General features: G+C 37.6%; 2 protein-coding genes across 2 annotated transcripts; both read right to left on the bottom strand.

Annotated features, from left to right (window-relative positions):
• Positions 1 to 9,330: 9,330 nt before the first annotated feature.
• Positions 9,331 to 13,770, bottom strand: LOC125236753 (chitin deacetylase 8-like). The gene is made up of 6 exons (XM_048143679.1): positions 13,594 to 13,770; positions 13,002 to 13,314; positions 12,219 to 12,487; positions 11,548 to 11,733; positions 11,214 to 11,354; positions 9,331 to 9,662 (listed from the first exon to the last, which is right to left on the bottom strand). Exons 1-6 carry the CDS (start codon positions 13,753 to 13,755, stop codon positions 9,588 to 9,590), a joined length of 1,146 nt encoding a protein of 381 aa, XP_047999636.1. The 5' UTR covers positions 13,756 to 13,770; the 3' UTR covers positions 9,331 to 9,587.
• Positions 13,771 to 18,127: 4,357 nt separating this feature from the next.
• On the bottom strand, positions 18,128 to 20,728 carry LOC125236761 (chitin deacetylase 8-like). Its single transcript, XM_048143689.1, has 6 exons — positions 20,544 to 20,728; positions 19,788 to 20,100; positions 19,430 to 19,697; positions 19,095 to 19,281; positions 18,793 to 18,933; positions 18,128 to 18,351 (listed from the first exon to the last, which is right to left on the bottom strand). Exons 1-6 carry the CDS (start codon positions 20,703 to 20,705, stop codon positions 18,277 to 18,279), a joined length of 1,146 nt encoding a protein of 381 aa, XP_047999646.1. The 5' UTR covers positions 20,706 to 20,728; the 3' UTR covers positions 18,128 to 18,276.
• Positions 20,729 to 21,279: the final 551 nt, after the last annotated feature.

The following is a 21,279-nucleotide window of genomic DNA, read 5'->3' as shown; positions in this document are numbered from 1 at the left end:
ATACACCTATTGTGAACGGACTGATTTATTTTAAGCGAATAAAATTTGTTTATTTTATAAATTAAGCTTTAAAATTATTTACAGTATTACTTTTAATTTATTTTACTTTAGGGTTATTGTTGTATAAAGTTGTAAATAATGTTTTGTTATAAAATATAGTAGTAACTTAGGACCAGCCAGTACTTCAGTAATTGATTAACCATTTTATTTTATCAAATTGTAAATAATAGTTTTAAGCGTCATCGTACTTTTAGGAAAATGTTATGATTAATTTTATTTTCTACCTCAAATGATCGAAATATTTTTTCGAGCCATCGAATCTTATTCTAGTAGCGGTACTTTGTTTCGCTTCCTAAGGAATTCGTAACTATTTTGTACATATAGCGTAGTAGAGTGTAAGTTAGTGGTAATAATTTATTACACCTTCATTAAGCTTTACTGTAGCTAACTTTACAGTAAATATAAGCGATAGTTTATCATATTTCTCTACGAATTCATTTTAATATCCATTGATGTTGTTCACTTCATAATTTGTAAATAGATACCTTCTATAGCCTTAAGTATATTTGTCTCTCATCGATATATATGATATTTACGTGATATTAATAATATTACTAGCTTCTCCGACTTAAAATAAAATTTCTATCTACAAATGTAAACTAGGCTTCGTTTCACATTTCTGAACCAACACATTGCAATCTTATGCAAAAAAATACTCATACATATTTTAAATAATAACTGTCTATTTTCCGATATTGAACGTTTATAGACCGTGTCATTCAGGACGATCTATCGAATATTTCAGGATTATCAAATATTTTAGGCTGGTTTTAGTGTCACGCGGACCGACCGCGTGGTGCGATCCGCATGACCAATTTATATGAAGTTGATGGTACTGTGGGGGATATCCCACAGGTCTAACACTATATAGCAGAGATCTATAGCACAAGGAAACCAAGAAAGTGTACACCAGGAATTTATTCAATGTTTACATGAGAACTGTTATTGACCGACTGACTTACAAAACGTAAACAAACATATCAAAGAATCGGTTGCTATACCAAATACAAAATATGACAGTATTCCTTCAACAGCCAGTACTGTGGCCTCTTAGGCACAACTCGATTCTATCGAATATCTCATTATCATTATATTCAATACGCCCCCTTAATGTGCATATTCAAAATAAATTGTAACACAATAAAACATACAACAAACTAAAGTGATATCAAAGAACAACTATTAAAAATGTAAACAATTAACAAGCAATGCCCAAACCGCGCATGCACGTATAATGCTTTTCTCTAGGCAAAGCCTTCGTTAATATATCGGCGAGCATTGAGTCGGTCGGTAAGTACTAGCTTTAACTCAATACTCTTATTGTCCTTTAATACACTTCGCACAAAGTGATACTTTATATCAATATGTTTGGACCGAGAATGAAACATTGGATCGCTCGCAAGACATATTGCCCCCTGATTATCTACATGTAAAGATAATGGTGCATACTTACGTAACCCAATTTCAGTAAGCAAACTGTTCAGGTATATAGCTTCCTTCATTGCCGATGCCAAGCTTATATACTCCGATTGACAAGATGAAGTGCTCACACATCTCTGTTTTTCTGATCTCCAGCTTACACAACCAGCTCCTAACATAAAAACATAACCAGAATAAGAACGCCTATCTATCAAACAACCTCCCCAATCAGCATCCGAATAACCATGCAATGATTTACCTGTCTTTTTGTAAATAAGTCCATATTGTTTCGTATGCTTCAGGTATCTCAAGACACGCTTTGCTGCATTCCAACATTCCTCGTTAGGGCAATCCAGGAATTGACTCAATACAGCCACCGTATTCGTAATATCAGGTCTCGTTCCCGTAGAAAGATACATCAACGAACCTATAATTTCGCGATATGGGTATTGTTCACGCGCACTGCACTTATTCACCGGTTTTTCTATCTTTTGCTTAAATTCCATAGGCGTAGATATCGGTTTACTTTCATTCATATTAAATTTAATTAACAAATCGTCAATATATTTTTGTTGTGACAATTTCATTCCATTGTCAAATCTGTCAAACTCTATGCCTAACATATACTTCGCAATGCCATAATCTTTCAATTCAAACTTTTCGGCCAGTTCCATTTTGAAATGTTCGATGCATTCACCTCTTTGCGATGTGACGAGTATGTCATCCACATAAATTAATACAAAGAGTTTAGTTTGCGAGTCTATATTTTTAAAATAAAGGCATGGCTCATTTAAAGATGCTTGCAATCCCATGCACTTCAGCTGTTCATCCAGTCTGATGTTCCACTGTCTACCAGCTTGTTTTAGGCCGTACAGCGACCTCTTGAGCTTGCATACATTGCCTCCAGACCTCAGGTCGCATAACAACTTGCTAGCTCTTTCATATATGAATGAACCTGGCTGCTCCAGTCGTGTTAAATCTTGCAAACATTCGTCAAGAAGATCTGGTACCTTCATATATATCTCTTCTTCTAATAATCCATTTAAATACGCCGTATTTATATCCAACTGATGAATTTCAAGATCCAGTTCCACTGCAAGTGCAACTAATAATCTTACCGAATCAAGTCTAGCGACTGGCGCAAAGGTTTTCTGGTAATCGACGCCGTAACGTTGGCTAAAGCCTTTCGCCACCAGTCTAGCTTTCTTTTTCTCAGTCTTGTCGATATTTAACTTCGTCGTTAAAATATATCGGCAACCAACGACATTTCGGCCCATAGGTTTCTTGACGATATCAAAAGTGTCATTTTTAGGGTTCCGTAGTCAACTAGGAACCCTTATAGTTTCGCCATGTCTGTCTGTCCGTCCGTCCGTCCGTCCGTCCGTCCGTCCGTCCGTCCGTCCGTCCGTCCGTCCGTCCGTCCGTCCGTCCGTCCGTCCGTCCGTCCGTCCGTCCGTCCGTCCGTGGATAATCTCAGTAACCGTTAGCACTAGAAAGCTGAAATTTGGTACCAATATGTATATCAATCACGCCGACAAAGTGCAAAAATAAAAAATGGAAAAAAATGTTTTATTAGGGTACCCCCCCTACATGTAAAGTGGGGGCTGATTTTTTTTTCATTCCAACCCCAACGTGTTATATATTGTTGGATAGGTATTTAAAAATGAATAAGGGTTTACTAAGATCGTTTTTTGATAATATTAATATTTTTGGAAATAATCGCTCCTAAAGGAAAAAAAAGTGCGTCCCCCCCCCCTCTAACTTATGAACCACATGGTTAAAAAATATGAAAAAAATCACAAAAGTAGAACTTTATATAGACTTTCTAGGAAAATTGTTTTGAACTTGATAGGTTCAGTAGTTTTTGAGAAAAATACGGAAAACTACGGAACCCTACACTGAGCGTGGCCCGACACGCTCTTGGCCGGTTTTAATTAAACTTTTGACTTCTGACATTATTGCATCCTTCCATCCTTTTCGCTCGTTACCTGATAAGGCCTCTTTCAGACTAATCTCGGCAACTCCAACGAAATCTTCGCAGTCTCCATACTCCTCAGTTGACTCAAAGCCTTCTTCCGCAGAAACCTCTGGTTCTATGGCAACTTCTGGCTCTGCGACAATCTCTGGCTCTACAACAACCTCTGGCCCTTCGATAACAGGATCCGGTTCTATGATAACTGTGTTGTATATCTTCCGAGGACGCCCAACATGACCTCTCTCCAGTCGCGGTCGCCCTGGACCTCTCTTCACTATCCTCCCCCCATCTACATGAACTTCATCTTGATGATGATCATGTTGAGATGGTACTGCGACAGTACCTGGAACATCTGTCATTTGACGGGCTTCAACAGGAATATCCTCTTCTCTCTCGGGTTCAGGATCGCGATCACTCGATGACCTTATGTACACATCCTCGTGATCAGAGATCTGTTCTATCGGATTTCCACTAGTCTGAGTCGGATGGAACTCTACATCTACCGATAAAGGTTGATTTGTAGTATTTGCCGATCTTTTCTTATCGATTTCAAAACTCGATCCGTTTCTTTTCTTCACGTTTATCTTCACGTTATGTTTGATTTTTAACTTTTCATTGCATAGTCCACTCGAGCTAGAAAATGGCAACCTGCTTATTTTTCCTTTCGCACAAATTTTACAATCATACAATTCTGTTACATCTGACATCTTTAAATTCATGCCAGATTTATTTAAAACTCGGACAAGATCTTTCGCATTTAAATGACCAAGACGTTCGTGCCACGACCATACGTCAACCTTTCGCTCAGAAATCGCTGACACTACACCACAATGTTCCTCGACGTAATATAAATTACCTTTCCGATTTGCGACTAGTTTAGTATTACCATAGCTATCTTGAACACTAGCTATATTTTTGTTGAACGTAATGCTATAACCTTGATCGGTAATTTTTGCTACTGAAATCAGGTTACATCGCAAATCCGGAACAAATAATGTATTTGGCAATTGCACTTCAGTTTTAGAACCATTATCACATGAAGAAAATCTAACTGTCCCCTTACCTTGTACGTTTGTGCTCGAATTCGTTGCTAAATTTAGCTTACCGGACAACGGTAGTAATGAAGTACCAAATTTATCTGCATCGTTACACAAATGTGACGTACACCCACTGTCAACGATCCAATTTCCATTCTCGTTCCCAACAGCATTAGCATCTGAAACACAATTGAATGTTACAAAATTGGAATTAACATCATGTAAATCACTTGAGTTCGACACATACTTTGCACTGTCATTACGTTGTTCCCTCTTTTGAGTACAATCCGAGGCTTTATGACCGTGTAAATGGCATTTGAAACATTTAAAATTGAATTTCGAACTAGCCTACCCTGGGGCATCACATGCGCGTTGACGTTGCTCTATGCCACTCTTTGGCTTAGAAGATTTCTTTCCTCTTACAAGAAGTGCCTTATCTACACATTCTTTCTGATTTCTGGAATATTCCTCTTCTAAAATCTTCACTTTCAGTGCGTCTGGTTTTGGCAATGCATCTCTAGATTCTATTGCACATCTAAAATTGTCAAAACTGGACGGTAAACTATACAGAAGCATTATAGATGTCAAATCGTCAGGCATTTCAATGTCCATGTCAGATAATTGGCTTATTACTTCGAAAAATCTCAAAACATGTTCCCTCAAATCGCCGTTTTCATCCAATTTACGCAGTAACAACTCTTTTAACAGTGTAGCCTTTTTCGCAGGTCCTTTGGAAGCATGAATATCCTTTAACTTTAACCATACGTCACGCGATGTCTTGCAACCTCTCAGGTGCCTCAATTCGCTCGGAGTTATGGATAAAATTAGGTCAGACTTAGCTTTGGAATCTCCTGTCTCCCATTTCGCTACTTCGGCTTCTCCACTTTCTCCAGCTGGCTTCTTGATACTCCCGTTCACGTATCCCCAGGCGTCGTTTTTTATCAACACTGCTTCTACTTGGATCTTCCACGTCTCATAATTACTCTCGTTGAGTTGGTCAATTTTCACAGTACTACTCATTTCCGCTGAAAATTTCTTCCTTTTACCGTTAACACAATTCTTGATTCGTACGAGGGACCATAACCACTGTGGGGGATATCCCACAGGTCTAACACTATATAGCAGAGATCTATAGCACAAGGAAACCAAGAAAGTGTACACCAGGAATTTATTCAATGTTTACATGAGAACTGTTATTGACCGACTGACTTACAAAACGTAAACAAACATATCAAAGAATCGGTTGCTATACCAAATACAAAATATGACAGTATTCCTTCAACAGCCAGTACTGTGGCCTCTTAGGCACAACTCGATTCTATCGAATATCTCATTATCATTATATTCAATAGGTATGTCTTCCGCACGGACCCGCGTTACTCTAAACTGCATTTCTTTTTTTTTTGCCACTTTTATGAAGTGTGATATTTTTGAAAAAAAAAATGTGCTATTTATTCTCAGAATTACTAGCTTTTTCAATCCTAGTAGTTAAAAAAATTGTCCCATACGATTTTTTCTTATTATGTTACCATTTTCCGTACATGTTGTATGGGGTAACAAAAGAGGAAAGTAACAAAAATGTATGGAAATTCTGGGACACTTTTTGTCTCCCAGTGAGATTGAAAGTACTCGTGATTCTGAGTAAAATTGACCTAAAATTCCCTAAAACAATCAAATTTTTTTTATTGGCAAAAAAAAAAGAAATGCTCAATTTAATCCTATAAACATACCTATCAGTCCGGTGCGGATCGCTCTGCGCGGTCGGCCCGTGTGGCACTAAAATCAGCCTGACCGTATGACAACTCGAGCCAAAGCACAAATTAGTGTTCGTGAATAAAACTACTTATTCTAAACGGCATTTATAATAAAAGAGAAATAAAATTGGAATTACGTTACAATGTATATGAAAATATCGATGACTCCTAATAATTAGGCAAATATCTGTCACTAGCAGTAAGTTTCTAACGGAAGGGCATAGACTTGTAATATTACTTTAATGTTTAGAGGTAAAAAACAATGAATGCAAAGACTCGATGTAACCATTTGTATACATTATACCCACAATTTGGTAGGCGAATAGTTACTATTTGATGTAAATGGCGTACAATAAATGTATTAGAAAAGTTTTCTGGTGTTTTATTATAATGTATACTTACTCGTTTACTGAATTATAGCTAGTGTGAACATGTAGAACAGGCTATAATATACAACATAGGTACATACTAGGAAAATCACTTTCACATTTTATTGCACTAGGGTAGTTGCACCATTAGATGATCGACACCCAAAAGTTGACCGATAGGTCTAAAAACCTAAATAATTAATTTACGAATATTTTTTTCATAAACACAGCAACTCATCGCCGATACTTAAATTTTAATTCCCAGACAAGTGAGCCACGTACAGGTCCGTGAGTGGTCGTCGAGTTTACGCTACATTCCGAAATCGCATTTTGTATGAATTTCTTATTAAGAGAAGCATTTCAAAATTTAAGCTTTTTAATTCGTAAAAAATCGAGTATTACATTTATGGGCCCGATTTATTTTTGACTAATGTTTCTTTTGTTTACATTATTAAGAAATGCGTTTTTTTACTTATTTTATGAGATATTTGCTGGTCAAGATCCAATATTGTATGTTCGAGCCAAAAGACGGTCAACTTATGGGCAAAGGCTCGTTTTTCAAATGTTGTTATAAATTCAAATAAAATAGATATATGTACTATTTTTACATAAAACTGATTGTTTGTTAGTTGTTGATTTTTAAACCAAAAGATAAACAGAGCTTTTTTTATCTAATAAGGATTTATTTAATTTTCTATTTGTATGAAAACGGGATTGTTCAACTAAAGAATCTGTCCCCAAAACGTGAGCTAGGAAAATTTACTGGTTCATCTTTTAGGTTGGATTCCAATAAATGAATCTTGCATCAAATTAGTTCGTTTAATTCATTAATATTGTGTCCAAAACATGAACCAAATAAATTGATTCGTTCAAGTTTTCAGTAGCGGTTTAAAAAATGAATGCTTAAATTTTCAATTTTTTTTTTAATTTTTTAAACGATTGCTGTTTTTAAATACTGTAAACCATTTTATATTAATACCTATGCATTTACAATAGGGGCAAAGTTTAACTGTTTCCTACAAATGCTACTTTTGTCCCCACCTGTTCATCTATTGGAATTACATCGTTCATATATTGGGCACATTATACTGCCTTTATGCTGGTTCATCTATCGGGGTCAAATCGTTCAGAGATAGGACACTCTGTTCAACTACTGGAAATTTGACCCCTTTTTAGATATAATCATTTTTATAAAATTACTGAATCATAATACGAGGCCCGAACGTAGCTTATTATACACTCAATAAAATGGGGTGCGTATCGATCGGTATAACTTTTTTGATATATTTTTAGTCGTTATAACGATCATTTGATATAATTATTGAATCGTATAACAACAAATAATATACTGACAAATTGTATAATTCTTATTTAATATAATGATCATTTTTTCGAATAACATTTATTATAACATACTTTGAATATAATGCTTATTTCCTATAATAAATAAATTGTATAACACAAATTATTTCTAAAGCCCAGTTAGAATTGCACAATAAATTAGATCCATCATTTACCAGAAAAGTAGATTAGGTTAGAACTGTGACCCTTACACACAACGCGCTGCTACCAGACAAACAGGTTAGGTTAGGTTAGAACTGTGATCCCTTCCAAAAAGAATAAAATTAATTCATGAAATGTTTTATACTGTTTCCTAGTTATATTATACTAGTCGTATATCAATATATAGTTATACCATACCACGGTTATTACAAATAAGTGTTATACGAAATAATGATTATACAAAATAAAAGTAGATATTTTGTGGTTATACCAAATGTTAATTATGTCAAATGAGTGATTATACCCTCTAGATATATACCAAATGTTGTTATATCTAATGTTACTATACCAACAAAAGTTATACCAATCATTACACATCCAATGAAATGCCGTATTACATAAAAAAATAACATTGTCGAAAATGAGTTACTACATATAAAAAAAAAATTCAAATTTTGGAAATTCGCTTAACTGTTCATCTTTTGGTGATTTCACCCTAATACTTAATTTAACGAAATTTAATAATAGTACTTTCTTCATTAAATATATATATAAAAAATAACGAAAGTACTATATAAATATATATATATATATATATATATATATATATATATATATATATATATATATATATATATATACGAGTATATTCAAACTTTGTTCTTACTAATTAATATCTTAGGACTGTATCGGGACATGGCTGGAATCTGTTGATATCTTGTACCTTTATCTATGTATGTACATTCACTGGCTAAACTATTAACTTTGTGATTTGAGATGTGATTAGATCGAACTAAATTGCGCTTCTTGTTTAAGTTACTTTTATAAATAATTATCCTTAGCAATCTAGTTATCTTTTTTGTCAATTATCTAGAAAATTAATTTATATTGTTATCTTTAATCGTTATCAAATCGGCAACAAAATATGATAACATTGATTACTGCACTGAACGTGTCAACTCTTTCACTTTCCAATAATGTTTATATAGAATTTTCTTTAAACGTACCTATTGTAGTTGTAGAAATCAGATTTTTAATAAATACACTTAAAATTTAAGCTTTTCAATGGATGATAATATGGGGTGGTGTGTCTTTATTTTTGGCCTCAAATTCATAAACTCAGCAGGCAAAATTTCTTTTCTCTTCAGGGAAAATGTGGTTTTGATGGGCAGATTCATAATGATCGTTTATGTGAGAAATAAAAAAAATCGGCATTTTATATTTAGAAGTTTATTTGTTAGCTTCCTCAGCCATGCACAATTTTTGTAAATATTCCAAAATTAATTGAGTACTTACTTATAATAACAAAATTTCAGAACTGAGGAGGAATACATTTAAATTATTTTTTGATTGAGTTTTATTAAATACTTGACTAAATATGTTGTCTTCTTAAACTTATTTCGTACGCAGTTTCCCACTCTTGCTTTTTCTCTATCTTAACAAGATAACTTTCAAATAAACAAAGCAGATTCTATTCACCGAGGGGGTTTCCCAACCATGGGTATGTGTTTGGACACGTGTTACAGATCTGCATCCAGTATGCACCCTAAAAACAAAAAGAAACATAATAAAAACATGAAATATACTAAAAATATATCTGATTGTGAAAATTTACAGCATCGCTCAAAGAGGTTCCAGTGGGCCTAGCACATGATACCTCAGAGGAAAAATTCTATAGAGAGGACAAGCCGCGCGCGGCCTGGTCGCAGATGTAGGCCCATTGGGCCTACACCGCCGCCAGTTCGCCGTCCGCTGTCATCGAGTGTACACGCGCGCTGTTCACCGACGAAAAACGAGTTTTATCCAAAATGCCGAAGTGTGCAATAATAACTTGCAAACATCGCAGTGACCTGAATAATTTCCAAGCCGATAGGATAACATTTCATAGGTAAATACTATTTATTTCCTTTTATTTCACATAAAACACGAATTCAACGTAATACTCCGAGTTGTACCATGTAACCTTACGTTTGCTTGTGCTTTAAAACGTTAATTATACATTGCGGCTACACAAGGAACATATTGTAAACAGTGTAGTGTTTTGCGCCGCAATGAACGGTGTACAAAACGATTCACTCAGTGAGACATTTTTCTCGGAAACGAGGCGAGGCGTTCCCGCTATTTATCGTTGTGTGCGTGCGCGATCGCGCTCGCTTATCGTTCGCATGTACACAACCATTGAAATGATGCGCGTGTATTGCGCAATAGGAGCGTCCAGCTACAAGTGTGTGTGGATTAGGTGTGTGCGTGCATTATCTTTACAATTACTGGTGCTTTGTGTGGGTTGCGCAGACCTTGCGACAGGCGTATTCTATACAAATCGCCCGGCATGACCTATCTCCCGAAATCTGTGGCTTGCACTATGGGTGATAGTGATAGGTGACAGATTCCACCGACTGATTCGAAAGATAGGGTGGAAGGATTCGGTGGCTATAAATGTCTTGTTGGCCTAAATGGCAGTGCCATGTATTAGGTTAGCATCTCCCCGATATTACGTCTCCGCGGTAACGGTGCGTTTACATGCCAAGCACTCAGCACAGCAGCTACTCACCCAAATGTTGTGGTCTGAGGTGAGATGGCCGCAGCTCTGGCGCTGGCACGCCGTGGACACCCAACTTCTGCACGAGCGGCTCCTGTACTCGGGAACTGGGACGGGATCCTTCACCCAGCACTCGGCTCAGCAGCTACTCACCCAAACGTTGTGGTCTGAGGTGAGAGGGCTGCAGCTCTGGCGCTGGCACGCCGTGGACACCCAGAGCACAAGCGGCTCCTGTACAACTGGGACGGGATCCTTCACCCAGCACTCAGCTCAGCAGCTACTCACCCAAACGTTGTGGTCTGAGGTGAGAGGGCCGCAGCTCTGGCGCGGGCACGCCGTGGACACCCAACTTCTGCACGAGCGGCTCCTGTACTCGGGAACTGGGACGGGATCCTTCACCCAGCACTCGGCTCAGCAGCTACTCACCCAAACGTTGTGGTCTGAGGTGAGAGGGCTGCAGCTCTGGCGCTGGCACGCCGTGGACACCCAGAGCACAAGCGGCTCCTGTACAACTGGGACGGGATCCTTCACCCAGCACTCAGCTCAGCAGCTACTCACCCAAACGTTGTGGTCTGAGGTGAGAGGGCCGCAGCTCTGGCGCGGGCACGCGGTGGACACCCAGCTTTTGCACGGGCGGCTCCTGTACTCGGGAACTGGGACGGGATCCTTCACCCAGTCGAGCACCTCAGCAGAGTTTACCTACAATCATTCATAATATTGTTCTCTGTGTATAAGATAATAAAATACAAGATAGATACGATTGATACTAAGGATTTTATTGAATTATACAAAGTGTGTACCAATCAATAAAGTTTAAGTTAGCTTATAAATTAAAGCTTCTAGATTTCTAATAGTAAGATAGAGAAGAAAGAATACATGATAAAATGTTTACCAGAAAAGCGTCTTGTAGATTGTTGACCATGTCTAAGAATCTTCCCAAAGCCCTGAAGATGGCGGGGTTACTTGCGATGTACCACTCGTGGACGTAGAAACCGAAAGGCGAGCGGTTGCCCTTGTAGTGTCTCTCGAAGTTGGTCACTATGAACTCGAACCAGGCCTCTTCGTCGTTCAAGGGAGGAGGCCAATAAATTTCAAGATCAGTTTAGATAATAGAATGTCGTCACTACATAAATTTCTATCAAGATCAGTCAAATTACTGATAAGCTATAATAGGAATACTTTTGTAACGTAACTGAGCCGATTAAGATCTTGTTCAATAATTCCATGAAAAATAATTTACTTTTAAAAAATCTCGTATCTCACGCTGTTCCTCAAAGTTAAAACTCAGTAAGTCTATATGCATTCCATACATACTTACTACAATTTCTTTTCATTGACAGACGAAAATACAAGTTTTTTTAAAAGTAGTGACGATGTGTTACAGTGTAAAGATTCATTGACGTCAATAATTATGTCTCTTTCCCACCTAGCTCGATATTCATTTATAGGTAGGTACTTTTATTTTTGGACTATTTGTATAATTCATCGTATCTCACAAATCTCTATGAAAAAAGTCTCAATTTGAGAATGCAAAAATATACAATCAAAATAGTCAAATACTTACACACTAAAGCAAGAATCAACCATAGAGCAAATGAATCCGCTCAAATCGACCCAGCTGACCAAAGGCAGCACCCATACTCCAGGAATAGACGCACTGGGGCATTCAGGAATAACGCAATCTTGGGTGGAGGCATAGTCTAGGGTATACGGCCACAAGCCAGGGTTGATCTGGTTGGCGGTTGGCATGGTGCAGTCATACTCCAGCCCGAAGTCAGTCATGACTTGGAAGGAAGAGTTACCAGACATCTGCAGGAACGGAATGCGGACACCTGGAAATAGAGAATACATTTTATTACTAAATATAATGTTTTGTCTACATGTAATACTACTAATAATAGTTGACAGAGCTTCAATAAACTACTATGACAGAGTGTTAATGAAATTATTTGAGACACTCGCAGTATTTAATTATTTACACAAGTAACATTGCCGAAGACAGTTACATAATCTGTTAGCTATTTAACACTTTAAGTTCTCGCGCTTTGTACACATATTTAAAGTCACACACAGGTCGAACGCGATTAATTAACATTATTTTTACCTTTTTTCCCAACGTTTCGGCCAGGTTGCACTGGCCGTGGTCGTGGCTGTTAGCTATTATTTCTCCTGCGCCAAGATATATGTCTCTGTTTAACCCAATGGTTGACTGGTAGAGAATGCCTTTTGGCATTAAGTCCGACATTTGTACATGTTTCTTTAGTTGTGCAATAAAGTTTAAATAAATAAATAAATAATGTGCATGAACATATTTTATAAACCAACTTGTCAAATCACTCCACTTACCTTTAATTGCATCAATCGGAATATTAGCGAAATGAGACATTTGCCTTCTCTGGTCTCCAAATTCCAACTTCATGTCATCATAAGTAGCTTCCTTCCAGTAGGTGTCCGGAGTTTGGTGGCTTATGGAGTGGAGTGCAATCTCGAACCCTTGGTTATACAACTCATTCACGAGGGTGTAGTCGGTATACTCGTGGTTGATGTAGTAGGTGGTACCGACGGGACAGCCATTGCTGTTGCGACGATTGTAAACGAGGTTGCGATAACTGTCAATGTTGACGATGTTCACCCCGTCATCAAAAGTCAATAAGACAAACTGAAAGATGAACATAATTTATGCGGTTGTTTAAGAAATACGTTTTATACGTTGATAAGTATCTGTACTAAGAGAACAGGTAAATATATAAAGGCAACCACTCTAGAATGTACATATTATAATATTTTAAGGAGCTTCAGAAATGAACAGCAAAACAAAAGAAAGTTGATGTTTCTTGAAGCGATATGAAGCCCAAAAATGTATCAATTCTCTATTTGTTATCTTGGTGGTAAATGATGTTAATGCGGTTTAGTCCATATTCTCTTTGCCGGTACTTACTTGTGGCGTATCCCGTGGGTGAAGTCCACCAGGAATGTCAGTACCAGAGCACCTGCAGGCGGGCAGCTGGCAAGCCTCGGGATCACAAGGCTCGGCCAGAGGCAGCACATCCTCTTCAGCCCAGGCAGCCACTAGCAACGCAAGAAACAGCAACCGCTTCATTTTGATTGACTAACTTAATGACCTAGTGCTCAAACTTATATATTGCTGCTAAATTATCAGCGGGTGCACCTTTTCACGATACGTTTATCAAAATTGTAGGTTTATCGATTGAGATATAAACAGCGATTAATGCTGTGATTTCCTTGGATTGTGCAGATATCTCAATATTATTTAATAATACGGTTTACTGACTGTTTCGGATTGAATAAAAAGGATTGTAAAAGGGGTCCAGAGTCGCTCTCCCTCCGCACCTCCTATTTCACGATTGCTCTCAAAAGGTAAGATATCCATGACTACGTAAATATAATAGTACGTAATCTTCAAGCAAGCAGACAACGATCGTCTTAGAGCACATTGATTGTAAGAGACCGCCGACCGATTATCCGTATCCCGCTAACGATACCCATATTATCCGTATCCGTATCCGTATCCGTATCCGTATCCGTATCGCTATCGCTATCGCTATCGCTATCGCTATCGCTATCGCTATCGCTATCGCTATCCCTATCGCTATACCTATCGCTTTCCCTATCGCTATCCCTATCGCTATTCCTATCCCTATCCCTATCCCTTATCAAGATGTTTAATGATATAACACTTTAAGTTCTCGCGCTTTGTACACATATTTAAAGTCACATACAGGTCGAACGCGATTAATTAACATTATTTTTACCTTTTTTCCCAACGTTTCGGCCAGGTTGCACTGGCCGTGGTCGCGGAAGACTGACGTCCCAGCAAAATGTCACCGGAGATGTAAACAACACAAAACTACCCGATATTAATTTATATAAATGTTCGGGGTAGACAAATAAATATAATCTACCCGCTTTTAGTTAATGTTTATTTCCCACCATGTTTATTTTAAAGGTAAAAATAATGTTAATTAATCGCGTTCGACCTGTATGTGACTTTAAATATATGTTTAATGATTTCTTATCAAGTGCTAAAATATAAAGTTTCATGGTTTTATCATTTAAAATTAAGAAATCCCATACAAACTTTCAACCTCTTTTTCAACCCCTTCATCCCTTTTTTTCGAAATAAAAAGTAGCCTATGTTCTGTCTCAGGGTCTAAAGATTGTCTGTTCCAAATTTCATCAAAATCGGTTGCGTGGTTTAAGCGGGAAAGCGTAACAGACAGACAGACAGAGTTACTTTCGCATTTATAATATTAGTATGGAGTATGGATTTCTTATCAAGTGCTAAAATATAAAGTTTCATGGTTTTATCATTTAAAATTAAGAAATCCCATACAAACTTTCAACCTCTTTTTCAACCCCTTCATCCCTTTTTTTCGAAATAAAAAGTAGCCTATGTTCTGTCTCAGGGTCTAAAGATTGTCTGTTCCAAATTTCATCAATAGTATGGATGGATGGATGGTGGTATGATTTGGTTATGGGTGACTTTTAGATTTCGGTGTTGTGATATTTTGTAATAAGCAGCAATCCATGCAGCCATACAGCCATCAGGTTTACGCTGACACTATTGAAATGCTTGAAAGATAAGAGCGATGTTTGTCAATTATTATTTATTATCAAATAAACTTGACTGCGAGTGCGAAGTGAACATGAAGAAATAGTATTTTATACAATCGTGATATAATACAAAGCTTTTCAGTCGAGTACCATGTTTAGGCCACGAAGCTTGCTGAGTGGCCTAATAGTACGGTACGAGAGTGAAAAGCTTAATTATATCACTATTGTATACAATACTTTTTCTACGAGTCATCATCTTCATCATCAATGGACGGAAATATCATCATTCATGGAAGTTAAAATTAATGTTAATAGAGTCGTTCACCGTTGTATCAACATCGAATTACCTAGCAACCAATTGTTTGTAATAACCGTCTCTGATTGGCCGATAATGCGACAACAGTAGGGTGTTTCATGTTTGTATGGGAAAAATAAAATTGTGATATTTTTTCTGACTTCGCTCGGCTTTCGGTTCTAGCTTATCTTAAACGCCTATATACCAAATTTCAAGTGATTTGGACGTTGTTTAGAGGTCGCACTGGATGAACAGTTTGAAAAAAAGTCGCTAAAAAGTAATGTTACTCAATTTATTTTTAAATAAAACAATAGAGTAGTTGTAGCTTATTTGAAAGTAAAAGTAAACTTATTAAACTTAAAATACAATAGTTGTAACATCCATTCTTGATAAAATAAGTCATCATCATCATTTAGCTTACATGTGTAAGACGCAACCTTATCTTTTGTTCGCAAGTAGTAACGCATTTTCTATGATGTTCGACGACTTTCAGCGAGAACCGTTTTGCTCTTCATCTTTGACTGGAGCGTTAATTTTTATTATTAAATATATAGGTATACGTACTCTTCTTTGCAGTATGATAGACTATTGTTAGACTATCGACCACGTCTGGTGTTAGGGCTACAATAATCGCTAACATCCTGGACATTAAATAGTTCGAAGACAAAAATCAAAAAGGTAAGTAGGGTCTATATCCCGGTCAATATACTTAAGTCAAAGAACGATCTTGTTTTCTTCTTTGTCGTCACACTCTTGGCAGAGTGGTCGTGGTCGTCACATCAGGGGTGGTAGCAAGCTTAACAATGCATCGACATTCCTTACGCATACGTAGAGTGGGACACTAAGTACAGCCTTGACTTGGCTGGTCCATCGCATCTGAACCTTGTCCAGGATACTCTTAGCTTTCTTCTGCAGCACCACATTTCTAGGAAATCTATCTTCTTTTCCCTTGAAGTCCACGTCTCAGCACCGTAAAGAAATATGGGAAAATTGGGAGATACTAATGCCCTGACAAGTCGCATTTTAGTGGCATTTGTGATGAAGATTCTCCATATTTTGCCGAGCCGGTCCATGGCGGACCTGGTGATAGCCAATGTGCCGTTTGATATCATCCACCTATCCTGTTATCAGTGCCCCGAGAGGGCCGAGAGACCACTGCTTCATGCCAAAAACAGGACAAAAATCCAAAAAAACTTGTTCCATAGAAGGAAGTCGAGCGTCCAAAAAAATACCATAAGGAACCTTGCCTAGAAACTAAATGCCACGTCAACTAGTAATTTTTTTTAAAAGAACTTGCTTCAATATAAAAACTTTTCATTAAAATCACTTTTAAACCACCTACCTTTTGTTTCTAGCCTTTCCTGCGCCCATACTAACTTCTTCAGACAAAAGTTGCCACAGTGTGCGACCTCTAAATATTGTCCGATTTTTCTGATTTTTGGTTTGTGGGCTCTGTATAGGTGTAGAAACAAGAAGAAAAGCGAAGTCAAAGATAAATCAAAATTTTGGAAAAATGAAACACCCTACGCGACAGATAAAAAAAAAATGTGTTTCAGATGCAGGAAAATTTGCCAGGTATCGCAAATTAGTATAGAAATTGTATGAAGTTCTATTTTTGAAATTATTACAGTTAACTAAAGTCAACTATAATGGGCTTATTATAATTGAGTCGGAACTGCCATAGAGTATCCAATACTGAAAAGTTAGCACTTATAGTTTAGTCTGTGGTGTCCTAATTGACAGATTACAGTCGACAAGTAGAAAAAGACATTTTCTCAAACATGCAATGAAATATTGTCTTTACGTTCCTTAAAATGGGCTGGGAAGTATCGCTTTTTGGGCGCAACAACTCGAGAGGACTGTAAAGGGATTTCATATTATTTTTTAGGCCTAGGCCTGCAAAGTAACTTTTTTTTATAAAATATTGTCCGTTAGAGCATTTTTTTTTTACTTTATTGCATGTTTGAAAAGCACTATACATGCCTCGGCGTGAAAACGGATTCCCGGCCTCGTATCCCTATCCGGCCTCGCTCGCACTCTCGCTCGGCCGTATATACCCACTTGGCCGGAAATCCTCATTTTCCCGGCCTCTGATGTAATGTACTAATTAATGAATTAATATACAAATTGCTGGACTGTAATATTTTGCTTACTAACAACGTTGCCTCCTTGTAAAAGGAACAGATAATGTACAGGGTACCTACATCATACCATTTTATTGGATAAAGTAGTCGGTATTAGTAAATGCCGAGAGGCTCGAGATTGGTTTGAATCGTAATAACAAAATCATGAACTGATTTTCGAAGTAGATCAGTTAACAACATAGGTAAGCATACTCGCATAAAATCATAACATTGTACTCAGGGATGTGTACTAGGATGCATTTTATTTTTACTGTACACGTTGAATTCTGTATGACTTGCTTCAGTAATATGTGTAGTGACATGACTGATGGAATTTATTAAATTATGATTTAGAATTCTGCAACAGATACGTATAATCACTTTTGACAGCTACCTGTTTTTTTTGCTCCTGAGTGTATCTTTAGCCTTTTTTTTTATTATATGGTCTGCCTATTTAATATTCAGGATAAAAATAAAACCAGATTTATATATTTTTTTAATTGCCTATTGGAAGATGATTTCCTGATTGCGTTAATAAGCTTAATTCAACGCTTGGTTTGTCAGTGGTTCATTAACCTTTTTTTCGATCTTCTTTCCAGAAATTTTTCAAGTCCAAATCCAATAGGTTTTACTGGCCGAGAGGATTTCCCAACCATGGGTATGTGCTTGGACACGTATTACAAATCTGCATCCAGTATGCACCCTAAAAGAAAGATGAAATGTTTTTAGTCACTAATATCTCATAAAATGTGGCTCCATGATTTTGCTTATATTTTAAACAAATCATCTAAAAGCATTCATGAATCATGAGGTTGCAAGTTGCAGAGCAAAGCAGCAATTTTTTATGTGCTTCCAAATCACCAACCCATGAACCATTTTCAAACTAGTAAGTTTGATTGTTTATTTGACTTTATATCGCAATTTGCAAGAGTTGATAATAGCTTTATCAGATAACGGTACGATTTCCGGTGTTCACGAAATTACAATTTTCCAGCCGTCCTAGTCGAAGTGACAATCGTTGACGATTTAAACGCAGTCTGGTTTTGTCGCGTCACTTCAGGAGAGCGATAGGAACAGCTAGCTATACAGCTATATACGCTTATGATGCGTCAGGGATTGTGACGTTGGCTACATAGGTACTCACCCAAACGTTGTGGTCTGAGGTGAGAGGGCCGCAGCTTTGGCGTGGGCACGCGGTGGGCACCCAGCTTCTGCACGGGCGGCTCCTGTACTCGGGAACTGGGACGGGATTCTTCACCCACTCGATCACCTCAGCAGAGTTTACCTACAATCATTCATAAACTGTGTTAAGATTGATTGATACTTGGTGTTGAATTTATGTCTTTAAAGATTTCATTGTACCTACTCGACAAAATCCTTTAGGTACCAAGCAATATATAAGTAAACGCTTCTAGGTAATAAATAGTAAGATATAAAAATATTTACCACAAAAGCGTCTTGAAGATTGTTGACCATATCCAAGAATCTCTCCAAAGCCCTGTAGATGGCGGGGTAACTCGAGACGTACCACTCGTGGACGTAGAAGCCAAAAGGCGAGCGGTTGCCCTTGTAGTGTCTCTCGAAGTTGGTTATTATGAACTGGAACCAGGCCTCTTCGTCGGTCAAGGGAGGCCTTTTAGAGACAGTTTTAATGACAATAATTTTCGAGATCAACTAATTACTACTAATTTCTACGTGTAAATTGGATTATATCTGTAGATATAATGAAAAAATCTATTAGTAGAATGAAAAAAAAAATGGGATAAATATGATATACTTACACACTAAAGCAAGAATCGACCATCGAGCAAGTAAACCCGCTCAAATCAACCCAGCTGACCATAGGCAGCACCCACACTCCAGGAATCGACGCAGTGGGGCATTGAGGAATAACGCAGTCCTGAGTGGAGGCATAGTCAAGAGTGTACGGCCACAAGCCAGGGTTAATCTGGTTGATGGTTGGCATAGTGCAGTCATACTCCAGCCCAGAGTCAGCCATGACTTGGAAGGAAGAGTTACCAGAGATCTGTAAGAACGGGATGCGGACACCTGGAAACAGATAGACATTATCAAACGTAATATCTACATTTAATACTGGAAAAAATGATTTATCTACTTATAACAAATCACACTTCTTACCTTTAATAGCATCAATAGGAATATTAGCAAAATGGGACATTTGCCTTCTCTGGTCTCCAAATTCCAACTTTAGGTCATCATAGGTAGCTTCCTTCCAATAGGTATCAGGGGTTTGATGGCTGATGGAGTGGAGTGCGATCTCGAGACCTTGGTTGTACAGCTCGTTTACGAGGGTGTAGTCGGTATACTCATGGTTGATGTAGTAGGTGGTACCGACGGGACAGCCATTGCTGTTGCGACGATTAAAAAGGAGGTTCCGATAGGTGACCATGTTTCCGACGTTGACGCCATCATCAAAGGTCAACAGGACAAACTGAAAGACGTAGATGGTTTAATGTCTAAGATAGGTACAAAAAGCGATATTGATAAATGAATCCATTCAGAACCATTACTGATTAAATTTTTAACTTCTGATTAGCAGAAACGTCTGCAATCGATGCCGTTAGGCTTAGAATAAATTTAAAAGTGGAAAATGTCTGCCTTGGGTGAGACTTGAACTCACGGCCTCTGGATCGATTACTGATTACATAATAAAAAAAATTAGTACTGAAACATACCTATCGGCATAGCTCTTTGTAGCAATCAATCATAATTAGCTTTCATAATACTTCCGACGATTTATCCAAAATATTTTCAACTAGTTTGTCAGCTAATGTAACGTACTTAAATGAATTTAGAGACGTTAGTCTTTCAATAAATGTAAATTTTGGAGACGTTAGTCCAATTAGTATAATAAGTTATGTTGTCTGTGCTTACTTGTGGCGTGTCCCGTACGTTGAGTCCACCAGGAATGTCAGTACCAGAGCACCTGCAGGAGGGCAGCTGGCAAGCCTGTCGGCCACAAGGCTCGGCCCGAGGCAGCACATCCTCTTGAGCCCACACAGCCGCCGCCAACACCAGGACTAACAAACGCTTCATTCTCCTTGACTAACTCAATAATCTAATAGACAAACTTATATACAGCGGCTAAATTATCAGGGAATGTACTTCAGGACAATACTTACACATTTTTATCGATAGTCTATTCATTAATTTGATATGACTACAGATTAATGCCGTGATTTCGCTAGATTGTCGTGATATCTTATCAATATTGTTTAGTGTAGTGGCTGGTTTAGCGGAAATGACGACGATGGTTGGTTGTTATTTTGGGATTTTTATTGCTGTATCTAATCCGTTGATCTTTATTTTAGACAGGTTATTTATTTATTAATTATTATTTATTTTAAAATTCGTCGGGTTAAACCTTGTGTGGTTAGGTAACTCTATAATGTGTAAAAAAGTGTCAATGGAATTCTCGTATAATAAGTCTGAGATTTTTACAGGCAGTCCTGCATACCTACTTACTTATTTGTGGAGCGGTAATGAGATTCTTTAAAAACCGGCCAAGAGCGTGTCGGGCCACGCTCAGTGTAGGGTTCCGTAGTTTTTCGTATTTTTCTCAAAAACTACTGAACCTATCAAGTTCAAAACAATTTTCCTAGAAAGTATT

Source organism: Leguminivora glycinivorella, chromosome 2 (genome assembly GCF_023078275.1).
Source record: "Leguminivora glycinivorella isolate SPB_JAAS2020 chromosome 2, LegGlyc_1.1, whole genome shotgun sequence".
Lineage (NCBI taxonomy): Eukaryota > Metazoa > Arthropoda > Insecta > Lepidoptera > Tortricidae > Leguminivora > Leguminivora glycinivorella.
The sequence above is the reverse complement of the archived record's forward strand: the minus strand, read 5'-3'. Positions and strand labels throughout refer to the sequence as shown.